This window comes from Branchiostoma lanceolatum, chromosome 18 (genome assembly GCF_035083965.1).
Source record: "Branchiostoma lanceolatum isolate klBraLanc5 chromosome 18, klBraLanc5.hap2, whole genome shotgun sequence".
Classification (NCBI taxonomy): domain Eukaryota; kingdom Metazoa; phylum Chordata; class Leptocardii; order Amphioxiformes; family Branchiostomatidae; genus Branchiostoma; species Branchiostoma lanceolatum.
This window is the reverse complement of record NC_089739.1, coordinates 11,080,858-11,097,189: the sequence shown is the minus strand read 5'-3', so window position 1 is coordinate 11,097,189 and position 16,332 is coordinate 11,080,858. Positions and strand designations below refer to the sequence as shown.

General features: G+C 42.5%; 2 protein-coding genes across 3 annotated transcripts; both read right to left on the bottom strand.

Annotated features, from left to right (window-relative positions):
• Window positions 1–274: 274 nt before the first annotated feature.
• LOC136424422 (arylsulfatase H-like) lies at window positions 275–16,103 on the bottom strand. 2 transcript variants are annotated; one of them, XM_066413022.1, is made up of 7 exons: window positions 16,022–16,103; window positions 4,335–4,456; window positions 3,863–3,985; window positions 2,636–3,328; window positions 2,057–2,120; window positions 1,631–1,851; window positions 275–692 (listed from the first exon to the last, which is right to left on the bottom strand). In XM_066413022.1, exons 3-7 carry the CDS (start codon window positions 3,981–3,983, stop codon window positions 322–324), a joined length of 1,470 nt encoding a protein of 489 aa, XP_066269119.1. In that variant the 5' UTR covers window positions 3,984–3,985; window positions 4,335–4,456; window positions 16,022–16,103; the 3' UTR covers window positions 275–321. The 2 variants fall into 2 exon arrangements, with proteins under 2 accessions (XP_066269119.1, XP_066269118.1); XM_066413021.1 differs by lacking the exon at window positions 16,022–16,103 and adding an exon at window positions 5,735–5,911.
• Window positions 6,469–14,142, bottom strand: LOC136424310 (steryl-sulfatase-like). The gene is made up of 8 exons (XM_066412859.1): window positions 13,950–14,142; window positions 12,277–12,398; window positions 11,899–11,932; window positions 10,822–10,910; window positions 8,598–9,290; window positions 8,182–8,245; window positions 7,767–7,987; window positions 6,469–7,237 (listed from the first exon to the last, which is right to left on the bottom strand). The coding sequence occupies exons 1-8, from the start codon at window positions 14,123–14,125 to the stop codon at window positions 6,867–6,869; spliced, it is 1,770 nt and encodes a 589-aa protein (XP_066268956.1). The 5' UTR covers window positions 14,126–14,142; the 3' UTR covers window positions 6,469–6,866.
• Window positions 16,104–16,332: the final 229 nt, after the last annotated feature.

Here is a 16,332-nt window from a genome sequence, read left to right as displayed (position 1 = left end):
ATAATATCAGACATCTATTTCATAAAGTTGTGTGGGCGATTCACCTTGACGTTTTTGCGGAAATGCCGATGGATCTGTTTCAGTTAATAAATCACATTCATGATTGCGCAAATACGTCATATTACGGCAGAATGAGACCCAAGTATGATTTTGCCTTTACATCATCATCGCTTTCATTGTTTAAAAGTTACAGGGGACGGACCTAAACAAAATGTCGAAAGAAAGCCAGTGACATCTAATAATGCATACGAATAAAAGTTGGGAAAATCAGAGATTCAGAACATCTTGATTTTATTAATCATGATACAAATCCGTTCATGGTTAGCCACCGATCTGAAGAGAAGACAAATCGACATTCTCCTGACAATCACAGAAAGGAAAGTTACAACATTCCTGTAACCATGGCCGAGGGATGAAATTCGACATCCTCAACTGTTTTTCTACTTTAGTCAGAGAACCTACATGGTCTTCCACAGCCCTTTGGATGGCGTCAATGACTACTGGGTATCTAGGGTCAGAGTTGGTGCTGATTGGTCGATCTTCAACGGGATCGTTAGTGACGTCATACAGCAATGGCGGATCGTTGCGGGTGACCTCCTGACCTGCGCACCGGCAGATGCGCAGAGCGTAGCATCCTGTGGTACCAGGGTCCCACTTGTAGGAAACAAAGTGGGCTTTCCACGTCACATTTCCTGTAGAAAAACGAAGCAAACACAAAAAAATAAAACTTCATCGTTTGCAATCTGAAAGAGCAATACTTTTAGTTAACGACAAATCCTCTCTTAGCAGAGGATTGGCTCTGGCTTGTATTTGACGTCTTTTTAACAGGTTTTTGTCGGCCTTTCTATTTTGTCACTTCTTTATGTCCGCCGGTTAAGCATAAAAAAAACGTCAGAAACTAGAAACTAGCCCGACAAAACCGCCTAAAAAGACATAATTACGTTAAAAAAACTGGAGCCTTAACTCTGTATTGTAAAAGACTTGGAAATAACATGCTTCGACATAAGATGGTTTGCTGGTTATGAGTCACAAACAGAAAGAAAGAAACGGATTCACCACCCCTAAGTCTGCACCTAAATCTAGGCTGAAGTTCACCATTCACAGGCCCCTAGACTTTCAATGGTAAACATATAAGGAAAAGGCTGTCAAAAGTCACCTACCTGAAGTTTAGATCATGGAAAACTCACATTGGCAGCGTAGTCTGACCTATAAAGTGTCAATCTAATGAGTTTCGCCTATTTTCCACCGGCGCAAACTGGTGATATTTTATCAAAACATGGCGAGATGACCTTTGACCCCTACACAAGAAATGAACACATCCAAACTACACCTATTTCAAAGTGTACCGGGCACTTCAAACATGGCTAAAACCCTGTTTTTCTAACTAAATGAAATAGCCACAACCCTTACCTGACTATACCAGCTCAACAACGCCAACATTTCTAAAAAAGAGGGCTCCTACAGATACTTTTAACAAAGCTATACAATGCTATTTCTATGAAATGAAAATGGACCCTCTGCGTATGACTGTAATCGTGACCTTTGGCCTAAAATGTGGACGCGCCACCTACATTGCGTACTCAAACGGCCGTGTGATGATACAAACAAACAAACAAACAAACAAACTCACCGTCCCTGGGCCTGTACCTAACGGCGTGCAAGTACTCTCCACAGTAGTGAAACAGGAAGTCGTGTGGAGACGGTTGCTTGGCCCCGCCTAGCAACGGCAGGATGTTCCGCCCATCTATCACCCTGTCCAGGGGAAGCGGGGCCTGGAGGATGTCTGCCACCGTGGGGAAAATGTCCATCTGACTCGTGGCCTCCGACACTACAGTACCGGGCTTGATCTTTCTGTAATAAGTACGAAAAAAGACAAATTTCGTCAACGTAACCTACAAATACAAATATACATTGCATTCATTGAGTAAATGATTTCTACAAATAAATCTAATTTGTGCAACAAACAATACCATTACTATGATTGAAGTGATTGTTTCAGCTTGAAATCGTTAGGATGCAATGAATCTCATTTAGTTGAGTCAGAGTTTTGAAATACCTTGGCCACTGCACAAGTGTAGGCATACGGATTCCCCCTTCAGAGCCTCCCTGGCCTTTGCCTCCTGTGAGAGTAGAAGCACAAATATCATGGTCTACAATATGAGCGACGTTCCCTGTTTGAGAACATGTGCTGTCGTGAGATATAAAACAGTTAGAATTGTCATGGGGAAGGTGACAGATGGTCACGAAAACGTCTGTTGAATAAGTGACTATGTTGGGTACAAAGGGCAATTTTACATGTGGCGTTCCCTATGATGCACAATGATGTCGCCGAGGTCGAAAACTAATAGAGGTTTCTTTAATTTTGCAGGAACACTGATTCTTGCTAAATCATATAGCATACAAGTGGTAATTCTGCCATATACTGATTTATGGTCACATCCAGAGGAGTGGCATCGGTATGGTTAGATTTCGAGCTTTCTAGATCGTAAAAATGTTTTATTTCTGTGAAAAATGTTCCTTGATTTAGTGATACATTGTTGAATGATATCTAAGCTATGGGTAAAGTCAAATAAAAGTGTAGAAGGGGTACATCTATGTTTTAAAGTTTTTAATGTACTGCGATTGTATTTATTACCCTTATATATGCCGTTTGACCCTCCATGTTCCCCAGTTTCAATATGGCCGCCGTTGTCAGACGTGAAGTACACAAACGTGTTGTCAGTCAGGCCCAATCGTTGTAACGTTGCCATGACAACCCCGATGCTCCAGTCCATCTCCTCCACACTGTCGCCATAGAGACCGTGTCGGCTTTTCCCGCGGAACTCCTTATAAGGAAGGAGGGCTGTGTGCACGTTCCAGTAGGAGACTTCCAACAAGAAGGGCTTGTTTCCGGTTTTACTTTCTTCGAGGAATCTGATGGCTTCCAGTGTCATCCTGGGCGTGATGGTGGAGATGTTGAACGGCATTTCTATGACGTCATCATCCCTCATCATCACACAGTTTAAGCGTACACCACCGATCTGGATTATTAACGGAAATGCCGCAAGTGTCCAAATAAGTACGGACAGTAAAACCACTGTTTTCCATTGAATGTACTTGAAGTACTTGAGCGCCAAGATGATAACAAAAATGGACGTCGATATCTCCACCAATCGTAGACGGCGATACATTTCCCGAGCGACGAACTGCCCCACCGTTTCCTTCGCATCCGGGTCACAGTCCGGGCCGTTGCTAAGGGGAAGTCCGTAGAAATAATCAAAACCGAACTTACTGGGATGGTGGCAGTGGTCCCCTGCCCATGCGCAGTTTAGACCAAGATGCCATTTTCCTGTAAAAAAAAAAAAAAAAAAAAAAAAACAATTATGAAGTGTCCTGGATACAAATTAAAAAAGAAAAATTACAACATAGGACTTGCTCCTATCCTTTGCCCCATAGCAATTCCGGGTAGAAGTGGACTATCCCAAATGATTCTCGGGCTCCTTTTGGTATGATCCGTTGTAAGGAATTCTTTTCTGATATATATTTTTGAGATTATTAATGTAATAAAATCATTTTCAACAATCATTGGCACAGTAGCTTACCGTGAAACATCGTCAATTCGAAATGTTCAACGATTATTGATAATTATGAATTATGTCAAATCAATGACAAGATAGTAACCACTGGCCAGGGGTATTCTAAAAAGCACGAAAACGTAATAAGTCCAAACACGTGTTACTTTCGGTAAGAGTTTTACAGAATGCAGTGCACAGAAAAAAATGTATATTCAGCTAGCAGCAAGCTGAGATATGACACTTTAAGTTAGTATCATCTTTGAAATTCTAATCTTATTTTGCAAATTTGAAGAGAATCACTAACTCACCTAGCAATGCGGTTCGATACCCATGATCCTTTGCCAGTTGGGGAAAAGTGACCTCTGACCTCGGTAACCCGGATGGGGTTGACAACAGTACAAAAGGTAGGGGGCGGTCCATTCCAACCATTCCTGTAATTTTTTTTTCTTATCAGTAACAAAACAAATTATGCAAATCCGGTATTCCGAGAATCTAGATTAGCATATTACAACAACAACAACAACAACTAGAGTCTAATACCATTTATGTATGTTCAATAATAATGTAAGCCTAGAGTGTTACTTGGGACTAATATGGCATCCCTCCCGCATGTATTCATGTTGCGAACCGTGATTGTGACCTGTGTTTATGAGTAGCCTGCCTAGATTAACCTTCCAGAAACCCTTTCAGTGGTCAGACCCAAACAGCCCCTGACGAAGAGAGAATGTGCATGTGTATTACAAGAGTTATTCCAAGAAAAATAAGGACTAAACTAGCTACCATATCTGATTGGATATCGTCCGGTAAGGAATGCTGCTCTGCTGGGGGTACAGATGGAAGCTGCAGCCAGATCTTGAGTCAACTTGGCTCCCTTTGCAGCTATACTGTCGATATTTGGAGTTCTGGAAAAATGCACGCAACACGTTGATCAAGGTCATATACCAGGGGGCCCCAAATCGACATTGACCTTCGTATCACCATCACCTAGCCACATACCAAATATTAACATAATCCATCCAGAGGTTCTTGAGTTATTCTGGCTACAAAAATCCGGAAACACAAACACACTACACAGACACACATAGAGACACATACACAGACAGACACACTCAACACTATATCTGGGGAACTGACTCGGAAACAAGAATTACTTTTTTTCAGTCTTGATGTTTGTTTTGTTCCTTTGTAAGTTTTTTTTATTCTTTACGTCAGATTCTTTCTAGAGAACTAATATGTACCGTTAAGGAGGTGTTTAACCTTTGTTTCACCTCAAGATTAGTCATTCACACCTCTAGATTAGTCATTGATGGACAACCATTTAAATATGACGCTTATTAGCTAAGGGAGAAAAATACGATCTCAAGGGGGCGGGGTACCCGTGGTTGGACTACTGTAAGAGTCCAAACATAGGAGTCAATGACGAAAGGAGACCATAGAAGTGTGACTGAGAGTAGGTCTATTCAGGAGCGCAACGTAACCAAATCTCGACTCTTCGGGATCTACCATTCGCCGCCCGGGGGTGGCGACTTCTACCATTCCCAACAGGGAACTACTTAACTATTGGAACGCTACACTACTAATGCCAAATGCAAACATGAGCAGCTGTTACTTAGTATTTGCCCTATCGGTCAATAACCCCTGAAGAAGTGTGTCAAAGTTCAGCAAACAACTGGCGCTGACAAAAGTACAAACTGCACGATAATACAAATGTAGTAAACAAGCACAATCCTTTTGCAAAAAATGTTCGCTCTTATCTAAACTCCTGGCCCATATTTCATAGATTTACAACATTGAGGAGATTCTTGGCACAATCGTATCGTACACAATTTAGCTGTTTTGTGACAGAAAACCTGTTTATCCTTTCTCGACGGTCATTCCTCTTATGGCCTCGTTACTAGTAGAACACCTACTAGCCTGTTAAGTAGCCCACGGGCCCGGGATATAAGTGTTTTACCGGCTGAGCCATTTTCTGACAGACGATTTTCATGATCGATGATGGCCGTATTTTGAGCTTGGTAACTGAGTCATACGCCGTAAGATTCAACCGGCTTGCGCTTGTTGACATTGGCGGGTGAACAACAATACCGGTACCAAGCGCAGGCTCAGTATATATGATCGTTACCAGGCGTACATGACCAGTTAAAAAATCGTTTGCCGTATGGTATGGGCTGTGTGCTTACCGGATAGTGTCGTTTCCGAAGCAGCCGACATCGCCGATTCCCAAATCGTCGGCCACGAAGAAGACGAAGTTTGGCCAATCGTTTCCTCGGGATAACGTTAGCACGGTGGACAGGAAAGCGAACCACACAAGACGTGCCATGATGAAGAAGCCCATTCGCCAATACCGACAACGCATGCGTCGTGTCAAAGGTGAAGGCCTTTGACTTGTAAACAAGTTCCCGTCTCGACATTGTCTAGGTTTGCATAACAACGTCCAGACAGGTTTTGTTTACGTCTCAGGGGCCTGTACCTTTGACACTGCACATGCGTAGTCGGAATTACAAATGAACTTATACCTGTTTGTTTGTTTGCTTACTTTGCTTTGTATGCTGTGGATCCAGAGCTAAAATGATCTATAGCGCATGCGCTAACATGGGCAGCTTCTTCAGACAATGCTACCCTCATATTTCACGCCTCATATCACAGGTATGGCAATGGCATATATCATTTTTACTTTGACTAATGCTGACCATGGTAGCGCGTCCATCCGATCTCAGTCCAAATCTAGGGGTAGCTACTATCGGGTGATGTTGACGAAATTATTCGTGTTGATGGCCAAAAATTGGCACAATAGATCGATTCTGACTGTCCATCACTGATCTGACCAATATCTGAAAGATTCAAAACCAACTTGAGTCTGCCCGACACAAGAAAAAAATCATGTATCTTCCTTAAGCTTCTTATGCAACAAGATTTTAATGTAGCTTGATCGATTTCATACAGTACAATGTAATAATGCTTATAATCATATGAATGTTTGGTCTTAGACAGACTTGCTTATACTAATTTTGACGCTTGTATGCATCTAAGACAACGAAGGGTACAGCATGTTTGTCAAACTTCTTCATTGCTTATACATGCTATTATTGCAGGGTTTTAAGGTTGGTAGGAGACAATCAACCAACCAACCAACCAACCAACCAACCAACCAACCAACCAACCAACCTTCTATAGATTGGGTATCAAAAGCATTTGCCGAATGCACACAAAAAAAGCAAAAAGAAAGCCTGGCATCTGATAATCAATACGGGTAAACGCGGGAAATCCACAACATTTTGATGTACTCATCATAAGTTACAAATTTTCTCATGATTAGCCACCAATTTGTAGAGAAGACAAATCGACATTCTCCTGACAGTCGCAGAACGGAAAGTTACAACATTCCTGTAACCATGGCCGAGAAAAGACATTCGACAGCCTGAACTGTTTTTCTACTTCAGTCAGAGACTCAACATGCGCTTCCACAGCCCTTTTGATGGCGTCAATAACTACTGGGTATCTAGGGTCAGAGTTGGCGCTGATTGGTCGATCTTCAACGGGATCGTTAGTGACGTCATACAGCAATGGCGGATCGTTGTGGGTGACCTCCTGACCTGCGCACCGGCAGACGAACAGTGTGGAGCAACCTGTGGTCCCGGGATCCCAGTTGTAGGAAACAAAGTGGGCTTTCCACGTCACATTTCCTGTAAAAAAAAAGAAGAAAAAAAAGGAATAACTTAATTGCTTATAATTGAAAAGACTGATACTTTTAGTTAACCACAGCCCCAAGTAAGAAAATAATTGCTCTCCAACCAGAGGTTCGGCTCCGGCTCGTTTTTGACGTCATTGTAAGCGTTTTTTGTCGGGCTTTCACGTGCGTTTTCTTTATGTCCGCCGGCCAAACATAAAGAAAACATCACAAAAATAGGAATCCCGACAAACACACCTAAAACGACGTCAAAAACAAGCTAGGGCCTAACCTCTGCTTAGAGTGTTAGAAATTATGTTGTACCAAGGAGGTTAAAATGAGACCTTCTTATTTTAACCTCCTTGGTTGTACGCAATAAGCCTGATGATGGTTGACTGGTTCTGAGGTACAAACAGAAACAAAGCAACAAACGGATTCACCTTTCCTAAAAATGTGGACTTGCCACCACAGTAGTCATACAAGCAGCACGTGATGATACAAACAAAAAACAAAACAAAAACAAGCAAACAAACCAATAGACTCACCGTCCCTGGGCCTGTACCTAACGGCGTGTAAGTATTCCCCACAATAGTGAAACAGGAAGTCGTGTGGAGACGGTTGCTTGGACCCTCCTAGCAACGGCAGGATGTTCCGCCCGTCCATCACCCTGTCCTGTGGAAGCGGGGCCTTGAGGATGTCTGCTACCGTGGGGAAAATGTCCATCTGACTCGTGGCCTCCGTGACTACAGTACCGGGCTTGATTTTCCTGTATTAAGTAGACAAATTTCGTCAAGGCAAATTACAACCGACCCCACAAATGCATAATATAGAAATACATTACATACCTTTAGTAGATGATTTCCGCAAATAAATGTATGATAAACAAACAATGCCATTGATATGATCGAAGCGATAGATTCAGCTAAAGCCTTCAGGATGCAATGAATATTTTTGAAATACCTCGGCCACTGCACAATTGTAGGCATACGGATTCCCCCTTCAGAGCCTCCCTGGCCTTTGCCTCCTGTAAGAGATGAAGAAAAAACATTATGGTCTACATATGAGAAGAATAGCGGCGTTCCATGAAAAGAACAATGAGCTCGTTGAAGTCTAATTTGTTTTAAATTTTGCAGAAACACTGGGTCTCTTAGTCACAAAGAAGTGGTATGTACGCTGTATATGTATATAGATATCCAGAGGAGTGACATCGTTTTGGTTGGATTTCAAACTTTCAACATTATAAAAAAATATTTCTGTCAAAAATTTTTGATCCTGTGATATGCTATTCAATGAGATTTAAGCAATATGTTAAGTAAAAGAAAAAGTGAATCCATGTTTTCAAGTCTTAAAGGTAGAACAATTACATCATTCATTACCCTTATGTATGCCGTTTGACCCTCCATGTTCCCCAGTTTCAATATGGCCGCCGTTGTCAGACGTGAAGTACACAAAGGTGTTGTCCGTCAGACCCAGTCGTTCTAACGTAGCCATGACAACCCCTATGCTCCAGTCCATCTCCTCTACACTGTCGCCATAGGGACCGTGTCGGCTTTTCCCGCGGAACTCCTTATAAGGAAGGAGGGCGGTATGCGGGTTCCAAAAGGAGACTTCCAACAAGAAGGGCTCGTTTGCGGTTTTACTTTCTTCGAGGTACTTGATGGCCTCCAGTGTCATCCTGGGCGTGATGGTGGAGATGTTGAACGGCATTTCTATGATGTCATCATCCCTCATCATCACGCAGTTTAAACGTCTTCCACCGATCTGTCTTAGATGTGGATATGCCAGAAGTGACGAACCAAATACGGAGAACAGAATCACTGTTTTCCATTGAATGTACTTGAAGTACTTAAGCGCCAAGATGACAACAAAAATAGACGTCGATATCTCCACCAATCGTAGACGTCGAGAGAGTATCTGAGCGAAGCGCTGCCCCATTGTTTCCTTCGCATCCGGGTCACAGTCCAGGCCGTTGCTAACGGGGAGTCCGTAAAAATAATCAAAACCGAACTTACTGGGATGGTGGCAGTGGTCCCCTGCCCATGCGCAGTTCAGACCAAGATGCCATTTTCCTGTAAGAAAACAAACGGTATATTTATGAATGCTTGAGTGTCCAGTTTCTAAAAAAGTTATAATGCAGGACCTGCACCTATCCCCGTGGAGAAGTGGACTATCCCAAATGATACTCGAAACGTTTTGGGATGCAGTGCACAGAAATGCGTATATTCAGCAGGAAGTTGAGACACGATTCTTAAAGCTGGTATCATTTTAGAAATCCCAATCGTGCTTTGCAACTTTGGAGTGAATCATTCTATGTCTTATTTAAACTGTATAAAACTAGAGTTAAGTATTTGTGCTACATGTACTTCAGGTGTGCTGTTAGTTTAGCGATTACGGTGTCTTTCTATAAATATGAATCGGTATTGATTTTTTCTTTTTATTTGAGCTGAATGTGTGATAGTTGTGTGCCGATTTGTTGAACATAGAGAGAACGCTAGCGATCCCCCAAAACACCCCTCCCAATGAAATCGTATGACTACCCTGTTACGTCACAAAATCAAGATGGCGGCTACTACACATGCCGACGAAGGGTTTGCGGAATCGATGGGGTGGTCTACTGGGCCATGGGGTGGGCTAGTGGGGTTGGCTACCTCAGCATTCTACCCTTTCTGGGCCTCAAGGCTATTCATGGGGTTTAGCATTGAATGGAATTTCCTTGAGGAAAAGATGGGTCACTCTGTGGGAGGGCAAGAAAGAATGCAACTGATCATATTGCTTTGGGGATGCTACAGTGGGGGGTGGAGGTGGGCAATGAGCATACATTTACATCCTGCAGGAGTTTGTCATCCCCAGTTTTAGATTTTTAAACATGGAGGACTATGTTTCCTGTTCATTTATATTCTGCTCAGTCAGGCCAACAGGACAGGAGCATTGTGGCTACACGAAAGAAATGAGCAACAAAAGCAACACTATACATTGTACAAACACACACACTTACAACATTCCAACCCACGCTCATGCACACTGACACACATAACCACAAATACATTGTACATTATATACAAGCACATGCATTCAGGTACACTCTAGTCTAAATGTGAGACATATGTTTTGAATTTTGTCAAACAAAGGCTCTCTCATCCCCTAGCTGTCCTATCCAACTTCCAGTTTATTTCCCCTTGTACCTCTCCCCTAAAATCCTAATTGTATACTTAGTACTTAGAAGTTTGTTTATGATAAATGGCTTTTCTATCATTTCTGGTGCACCTAACCCCCCCACCTGCCATATGATTAGCTGTTGTCTTCTCTCTAGCCCACCCACAGCTTGACCCAGTTCATCTTCAATGAAATTCCATAAGAGGCCAAACCCCCATGCACAGCCTTGAGGTCCAGAAAGGGTAGATGCTGAGGTAGCCCACCCCACTAGCCCACCCCAGTTGACCACCCCATCGATTCCGCAAACCCGCCGACGAAACCATCAAAGGTTTTGCTACGCAAACCTGTAAATAAAAAAGGCGATCTGTGTCGTCACAATTCAAGATGGCGGCCCTCACACTACCCTACAGTTACTACATAGGTTTCGCTACACCAACCTGTACTCACCTAGCAATGCTGTTCGGTACCCATGATCCTTTGCCAGCTGGGGAAAAGTGACCTCCGACCTCGGTAACCCGCTTGGTTCGGACATATGGTCGCAGAACACAGTATTAATGGGCGACCCCCATAGTAGTTCGGGTATGAAGTAGTGCGTCACATTACTTGAAAAGGCCATAGTTTTTCTTCTGTGCACGTTAGCGAGGCTGAAACTGTGGTGAATGGTAGAGGAATACGTCAGTTTTGAGACAGTACGAGTTTGATTACGATGTTTGTTCGGTCGGGTTGGATTCGCGCCTGGATATTGTTACCGCCCGACTACTGTAAGTCGCCTGCAGTACGGTGACCTCCGCCGGGGGGCATATCAAAGTGGCTTTTAAAAGAGAACGAGCCGGCAAATTCAACCTCATTTTGCAGATATTTTGTAGATTGAACCTTGAAGTCAAGCATATAAAAATTTGGTACCCTAATTCTGCACCTTTCCATAAATTTTCAAGCGTCGAAGCATCTCACCTTGGGATCCTTAACTATATAAATCCCTATAGGAGAAATACTGTGGTCTGCAACCTTAACCCCCAGCGGGGATTGGCCATAAACGTTGCATTCGGTCAAATTTTACTGGTGTATCAGTAATTGACGTCGACTCACTTGAAATCGGTCGTTTTTGTTGCCGCCAGACCCGCCGTTGCCATGGCAACGGCCTCTAAGTTCGCCCCCTATCCTTAACTATAGGACTTGGTGTGGACCCGGACACCGCTTCTCCCCCCCCCCCCCCCCCCCCTACGTCGTAACTAACCATGAACCTGACCTAAAATCACTTAGAACTTAAGAATATACACTAATGATACCTTCCACGAAAAAAAACCCCACCAGAATAGTAATTTTGTCTAGATAATGAGAGCGCTAAATGGCCCGTCATACAGGCCTTGCCCTGGGTCTTCCCCTATGCCGGGTCCTGAAGTGCAAAGCTGGCGATATCTCGGCAACCGTTCGGATGTTTGCAAAAAGCTTTCGTACACTTCTTCAACTAAACCTGTTACATTGCATGAACAGAAGAAAACCAAGGTCAAGGTCGTCTTAATATGGATGCAAGTCATGGGGTTGTCCATTCCAACCATACCTGTATGTGTATTTTTATTATCAGTGTATTGAGACATAGGAGATTAAACAAATCCCGCATTCCAAGAATCTACAATCAATGAGTAAATAATTACTGCAGCAACAACTCGAGCCTGAGACAATTTATTTGTATGTAACGTTACAGATATAATGTAAACTTTTTTCTACTCAACGAACATAGCATCCCCCTACACTCAGAGATTTTGTGACCAGCGTTCCAAGTAGCCTGACTGAATCAAGGTTCTATAGCAACCCTTCCTCGGGTTAGGCCCAACCCGCCCCTGACAGAGAGAGCATGTGTAACATAGACGTTGTTCCAAGAAAATAAAGGACAAAACTACTTACCATATCTGATCGGATATCGTCCGGTAAGGAATGCTGCTCTGCTGGGGGTACAGACGGCAGCGGCAGCCAGGTGTTGGGTCAACTTGGCTCCCTTAGCAGCTACACTGTCAATATTCGGAGTTCTGAAAAATACAAGCGAGTCAATTACAATTTTACATATGTTTGATAGGGGACTAGGAAAAATGAATGAAAGTTTTTCAGTCGTGATGCTTGTTTTGTTCTTTTCTATGTTTTGCTTTTTGTTTAGGTCATTTTTTCTGAAGAACATAAATGTACCATTCAGGGGATCTTTAACCTTTGTTTTCCCTCTAGATCAGTGATTCATAGAGGACTTTTTAAATGTGACGGACTGAGGGGTAGGGTGGGGGGAGGTGGTCAGACTACTCATTCAAGTAGACCGCGTTTCTCTTCCTGGCTGCCCCCGACTCGAGGAGAACAGCATGGCAGACAGTCCCAGACTCCCAGGCCAGGGGAACTAATCGCTAAACCAAAAGTCATCCCGACCAATCGATCGCATTGAAACTCAGATTCGAATCAGCCTTGACCCGACAAATCGCTTTCTACTATATTTTTCCTAAACGTTAAATCGTTCAATCACTTCCAAAGTGCCAAACTTGTCAATCTGAAAAAAAATCTTTTGAAAGCCGACACCTTCCACCATCTCGCTGGTGAGTTTGCTTTGTCAGATTTAGTCGTTAACGCAACTTAGAAAACGATTTGTCGGGTCAAGGCTGATTTGAATCTGAGTTTCAATGCGATCGATTGGTCGGGGTGCAAGTGCGATACCATCACTGCACTGACTAGTCTCCTTGTCAGACTACAGAACTAAGCCGTTATTACTTTCAATATAGCCTTCGTTTTTGACACCTGTCTTGTCGAACAGAGACTCTGCTTTCAATGTGATTGTTAGTAACTCCCACGCGTTATGTCAACTTTGAGATATGTCGATAATGACGATTGTGATTTGTAAATTTTTCAAGTATTGTATGATTTATTCCGAAATTATTATTGTATGAGGTAGAGATTGTAAAATTCGGCACAATTCTGTGTTAACTGCAAGGCCGTTTTGTTCTATGTTTTTGCTCAATAAACCAGTCACAACTTCCAAGTGCAAACATGAGGTGATGCAATTTGCCCTATCGGTCAATAACCCGGGAGGAAGCGTGTCAAAGTTCAACAAATCACTGATACGACGAAAATACATTACACGTCAGTACACCTGTAACATACAAACACATTCCTTTTGCAGAAATGATCGCCTTTAATCAAACCCTTGACTCATCTTTCATAGAGTTACAACATTGCGGAGGTTCTTGGCACAATCGTATCATACAAAATGTAGCTGTTTTGTGACAGAAAACTTGGCTACGTGTATATCCCTTCTCGACGATTATTCCTATTATGGCCTCGCAGTAGAACTCGTACTAGCCTGTTAAGCATTCCGCGGGCCCTGGATATAACTGTTTTACCGCCTGAGCCATTTTCTGACAGACGATTTGTCATGATGGCCGTATTTTGAGCTTGGTTGCTGAGTCCCACGTCGTAATATTCCCCCAGCCTGCGCTAGTTGTCATGGGCGGGTGAACAACAATATGTGTACCAAGTACAAGCTCAATATAGGATCGTCACATGACAAATTGACTAATCGTTTGCCGTATGGGCTGCGTGCTTACCGGATAGTGTCGTTTCCGAAGCAGCCGACATCGCCGATTCCCAAATCGTCGGCCACGAAGAAGACGAAGTTGGGCCGATCGTTTCCTCGGGATAGTGTTAAAATGGCGGACAGGAAAGCGAACCATACAAGACGCGCCATGATGAATACATGTGTACGTGTGTTTGTATAGTCCATTACCGTGTCAAGTGTCAACCGTGTCAGACAAACAATGAAAGCGATCAACGTTCGTCTGTATTTTGTGGGGCAGCCGCTACCAGCGAAAGCTGCCTTGGCTGCCCCAGTGTGATGACTTGTCTCATTATGAACAAGAGTTCTACGACCTCATACCTTCGCCAAATGATTTTAACCTAAATATGACTGACGTATTAGGAGTGTGTCTCATCAATTATAAATCATACCAGTTGATCGTCTTCACCCAAATAACATAAGTTGTCCAAAGTATGAGCTTAACAAAGAATGTTATGCTAACATTTATCAATTATGCATATGAGGTCCTTTTTAGCATGATTGATTCAATGGTGTTCACATTCACACAACTTCCAAATGCCACAAGTATGAAATTGCCGTCCGTTATTTAATAGTATGGAATTAAAGTAGTTTCTCATCAATTATGCAAATTAGGCCTACATTTTCATATTTTCTATCTATCAACATTCCTATCTTCCTCGGTTACAAATGTCACATATTTGGATAGTCATATCATGGAACACAGCGGGTTTTTAAAATTACCTCATTAATTATGCAAATAAGAATCTAATTCGCATAATTATCATCCAATCATACAAAGCATCACGTAAGCTATCTACATACCAAAAATCATGACCATCCATCAAGCCCACCTTGAGTTATAGTATATTCTCATTAATTATGCAAATGAGGTCTTCTTTTGCATAGTTGTTATCTATATATATTACATCCACCCTTCATCAAATACTTCTTCAGCAATACATATCCATACTCCATGTACAACCTCCATGTACACCATACAGTATGACGTATACTAATAAATCACCTCTTCCTTCCTAGATATAACATGGTTAACCCACCTACCCTGAACACCGTCCTATCCTCATGCTGTGACACACCACTACTGATTGTTCTTCCTGATGTAAGGCAGTGTATATCCAATTTTGGTCTGCTTCTACCAAATTCCACACCACTTTCTGCTGCTAGCTTTCTCATACCACTGCCGACAGCTTGAGTGACAAGCCAATTTGTCCCAACTATTAAGTTTCCTGCCTCCCACATGACAAATACGCAACCCTACCACTTATCCTTGACCCCTCGAAACAACACCGGCAACACGTCCCAGGCAGAACACAATGCTCTAGCATACAATATAACACATTTTTACACTTTTCTCGTTAATTATGCAAAGCACTTCGCCCAAAATCTAATCATCTTGAAATTTCCCACATATACACCGACACACCAACTACGACAACAAACCATCCAGGCGTTCTCGACTTATTTTGTTCACTAACAGACACACAGACAAGCATCAACGAATAACCTTCTTGACGAAGGTAATTAATACAAATACAAATACAAACAACGCATGCGCTTATAGACAAATCGCGGCACATAGTCCCCGAGAGGTCCCGAGTTCGAAACCACTCATATGCCCCGATGTTGGGAAATGCACTTTGCATGACTACCCTCACTTAACGGCTTATTTTACTTCTGACAGCTTCTTTTGCTCAGGTGTATTGTTTATTGTTCATCTTTGATAATCTATCTATGAGCTGTACCTATAGATAAAACACTGCATGAGGCGTCTTGGGAAAACTCAGGCGTCAATACTATTTCTTGTCACCCTTCTGGGACCTTTCTGGCACCTTTGTTTACGTCTCAGGGGCCTGTACCTTTGACACTGCAGATGCGTAGTCGGGATTAAAAATGAGCTTATACCTGTCATTGTTTGCTTACTTTGCTTTGTATGTTATGGATCAAACGTTAACTTAAAATGATCTATAACGCATAGGCTAACATGGACAGCATCTTCAGACAATGCTACCCTCATATTTCACGCCATACCACACGTATAGCAATGACATATATTGTTTTTACCTTTGCTAATTTTGACCATGGTAGCGCGTCCACCCGATCTCAGTCCAAATCTAGGGGTAGCTACTATCAGGTGATGTTGACGAAATTATTCGTGTTGATAGCCAGAAATTGGCACAATAGACCGATCCTGACTGTCCATCGCTGATGTGATAAATATCTGGAAGGCGACAGAGATTCAAATCTAACTTGAGTAACTTTAGTAGCTAATTAATTGAGTAGCTAATTAACATAATCTATGTATACACAATTTATGTATATGAGTTTTCAGTTTATGAGCGACCAATGCAAAATTTTAATGTGGGTTGATTTCA

Coding starts and splice junctions, on each gene's coding strand:
- LOC136424422 (XM_066413021.1), bottom strand. CDS start 5,910: ATGCGTTGTCGGTATTGGCGAATGGGCTTCTTCATCATGGCACGTCTT. Junction 3,986..4,334: donor ACGATATCCAATCAGATATG/GTAGCTAGTTTA, acceptor AAAAAATTACAG/GAATGGTTGGAATGGACCGC. Junction 1,852..2,056: donor ACACTTGTGCAGTGGCCAAG/GTATTTCAAAAC, acceptor TACTTATTACAG/AAAGATCAAGCCCGGTACTG.
- LOC136424310 (XM_066412859.1), bottom strand. CDS start 14,125: ATGGACTATACAAACACACGTACACATGTATTCATCATGGCGCGTCTT. Junction 9,291..10,821: donor GTACCGAACAGCATTGCTAG/GTGAGTACAGGT, acceptor GTTTTCTTACAG/GAAAATGGCATCTTGGTCTG. Junction 7,988..8,181: donor ACAATTGTGCAGTGGCCGAG/GTATTTCAAAAA, acceptor TACTTAATACAG/GAAAATCAAGCCCGGTACTG.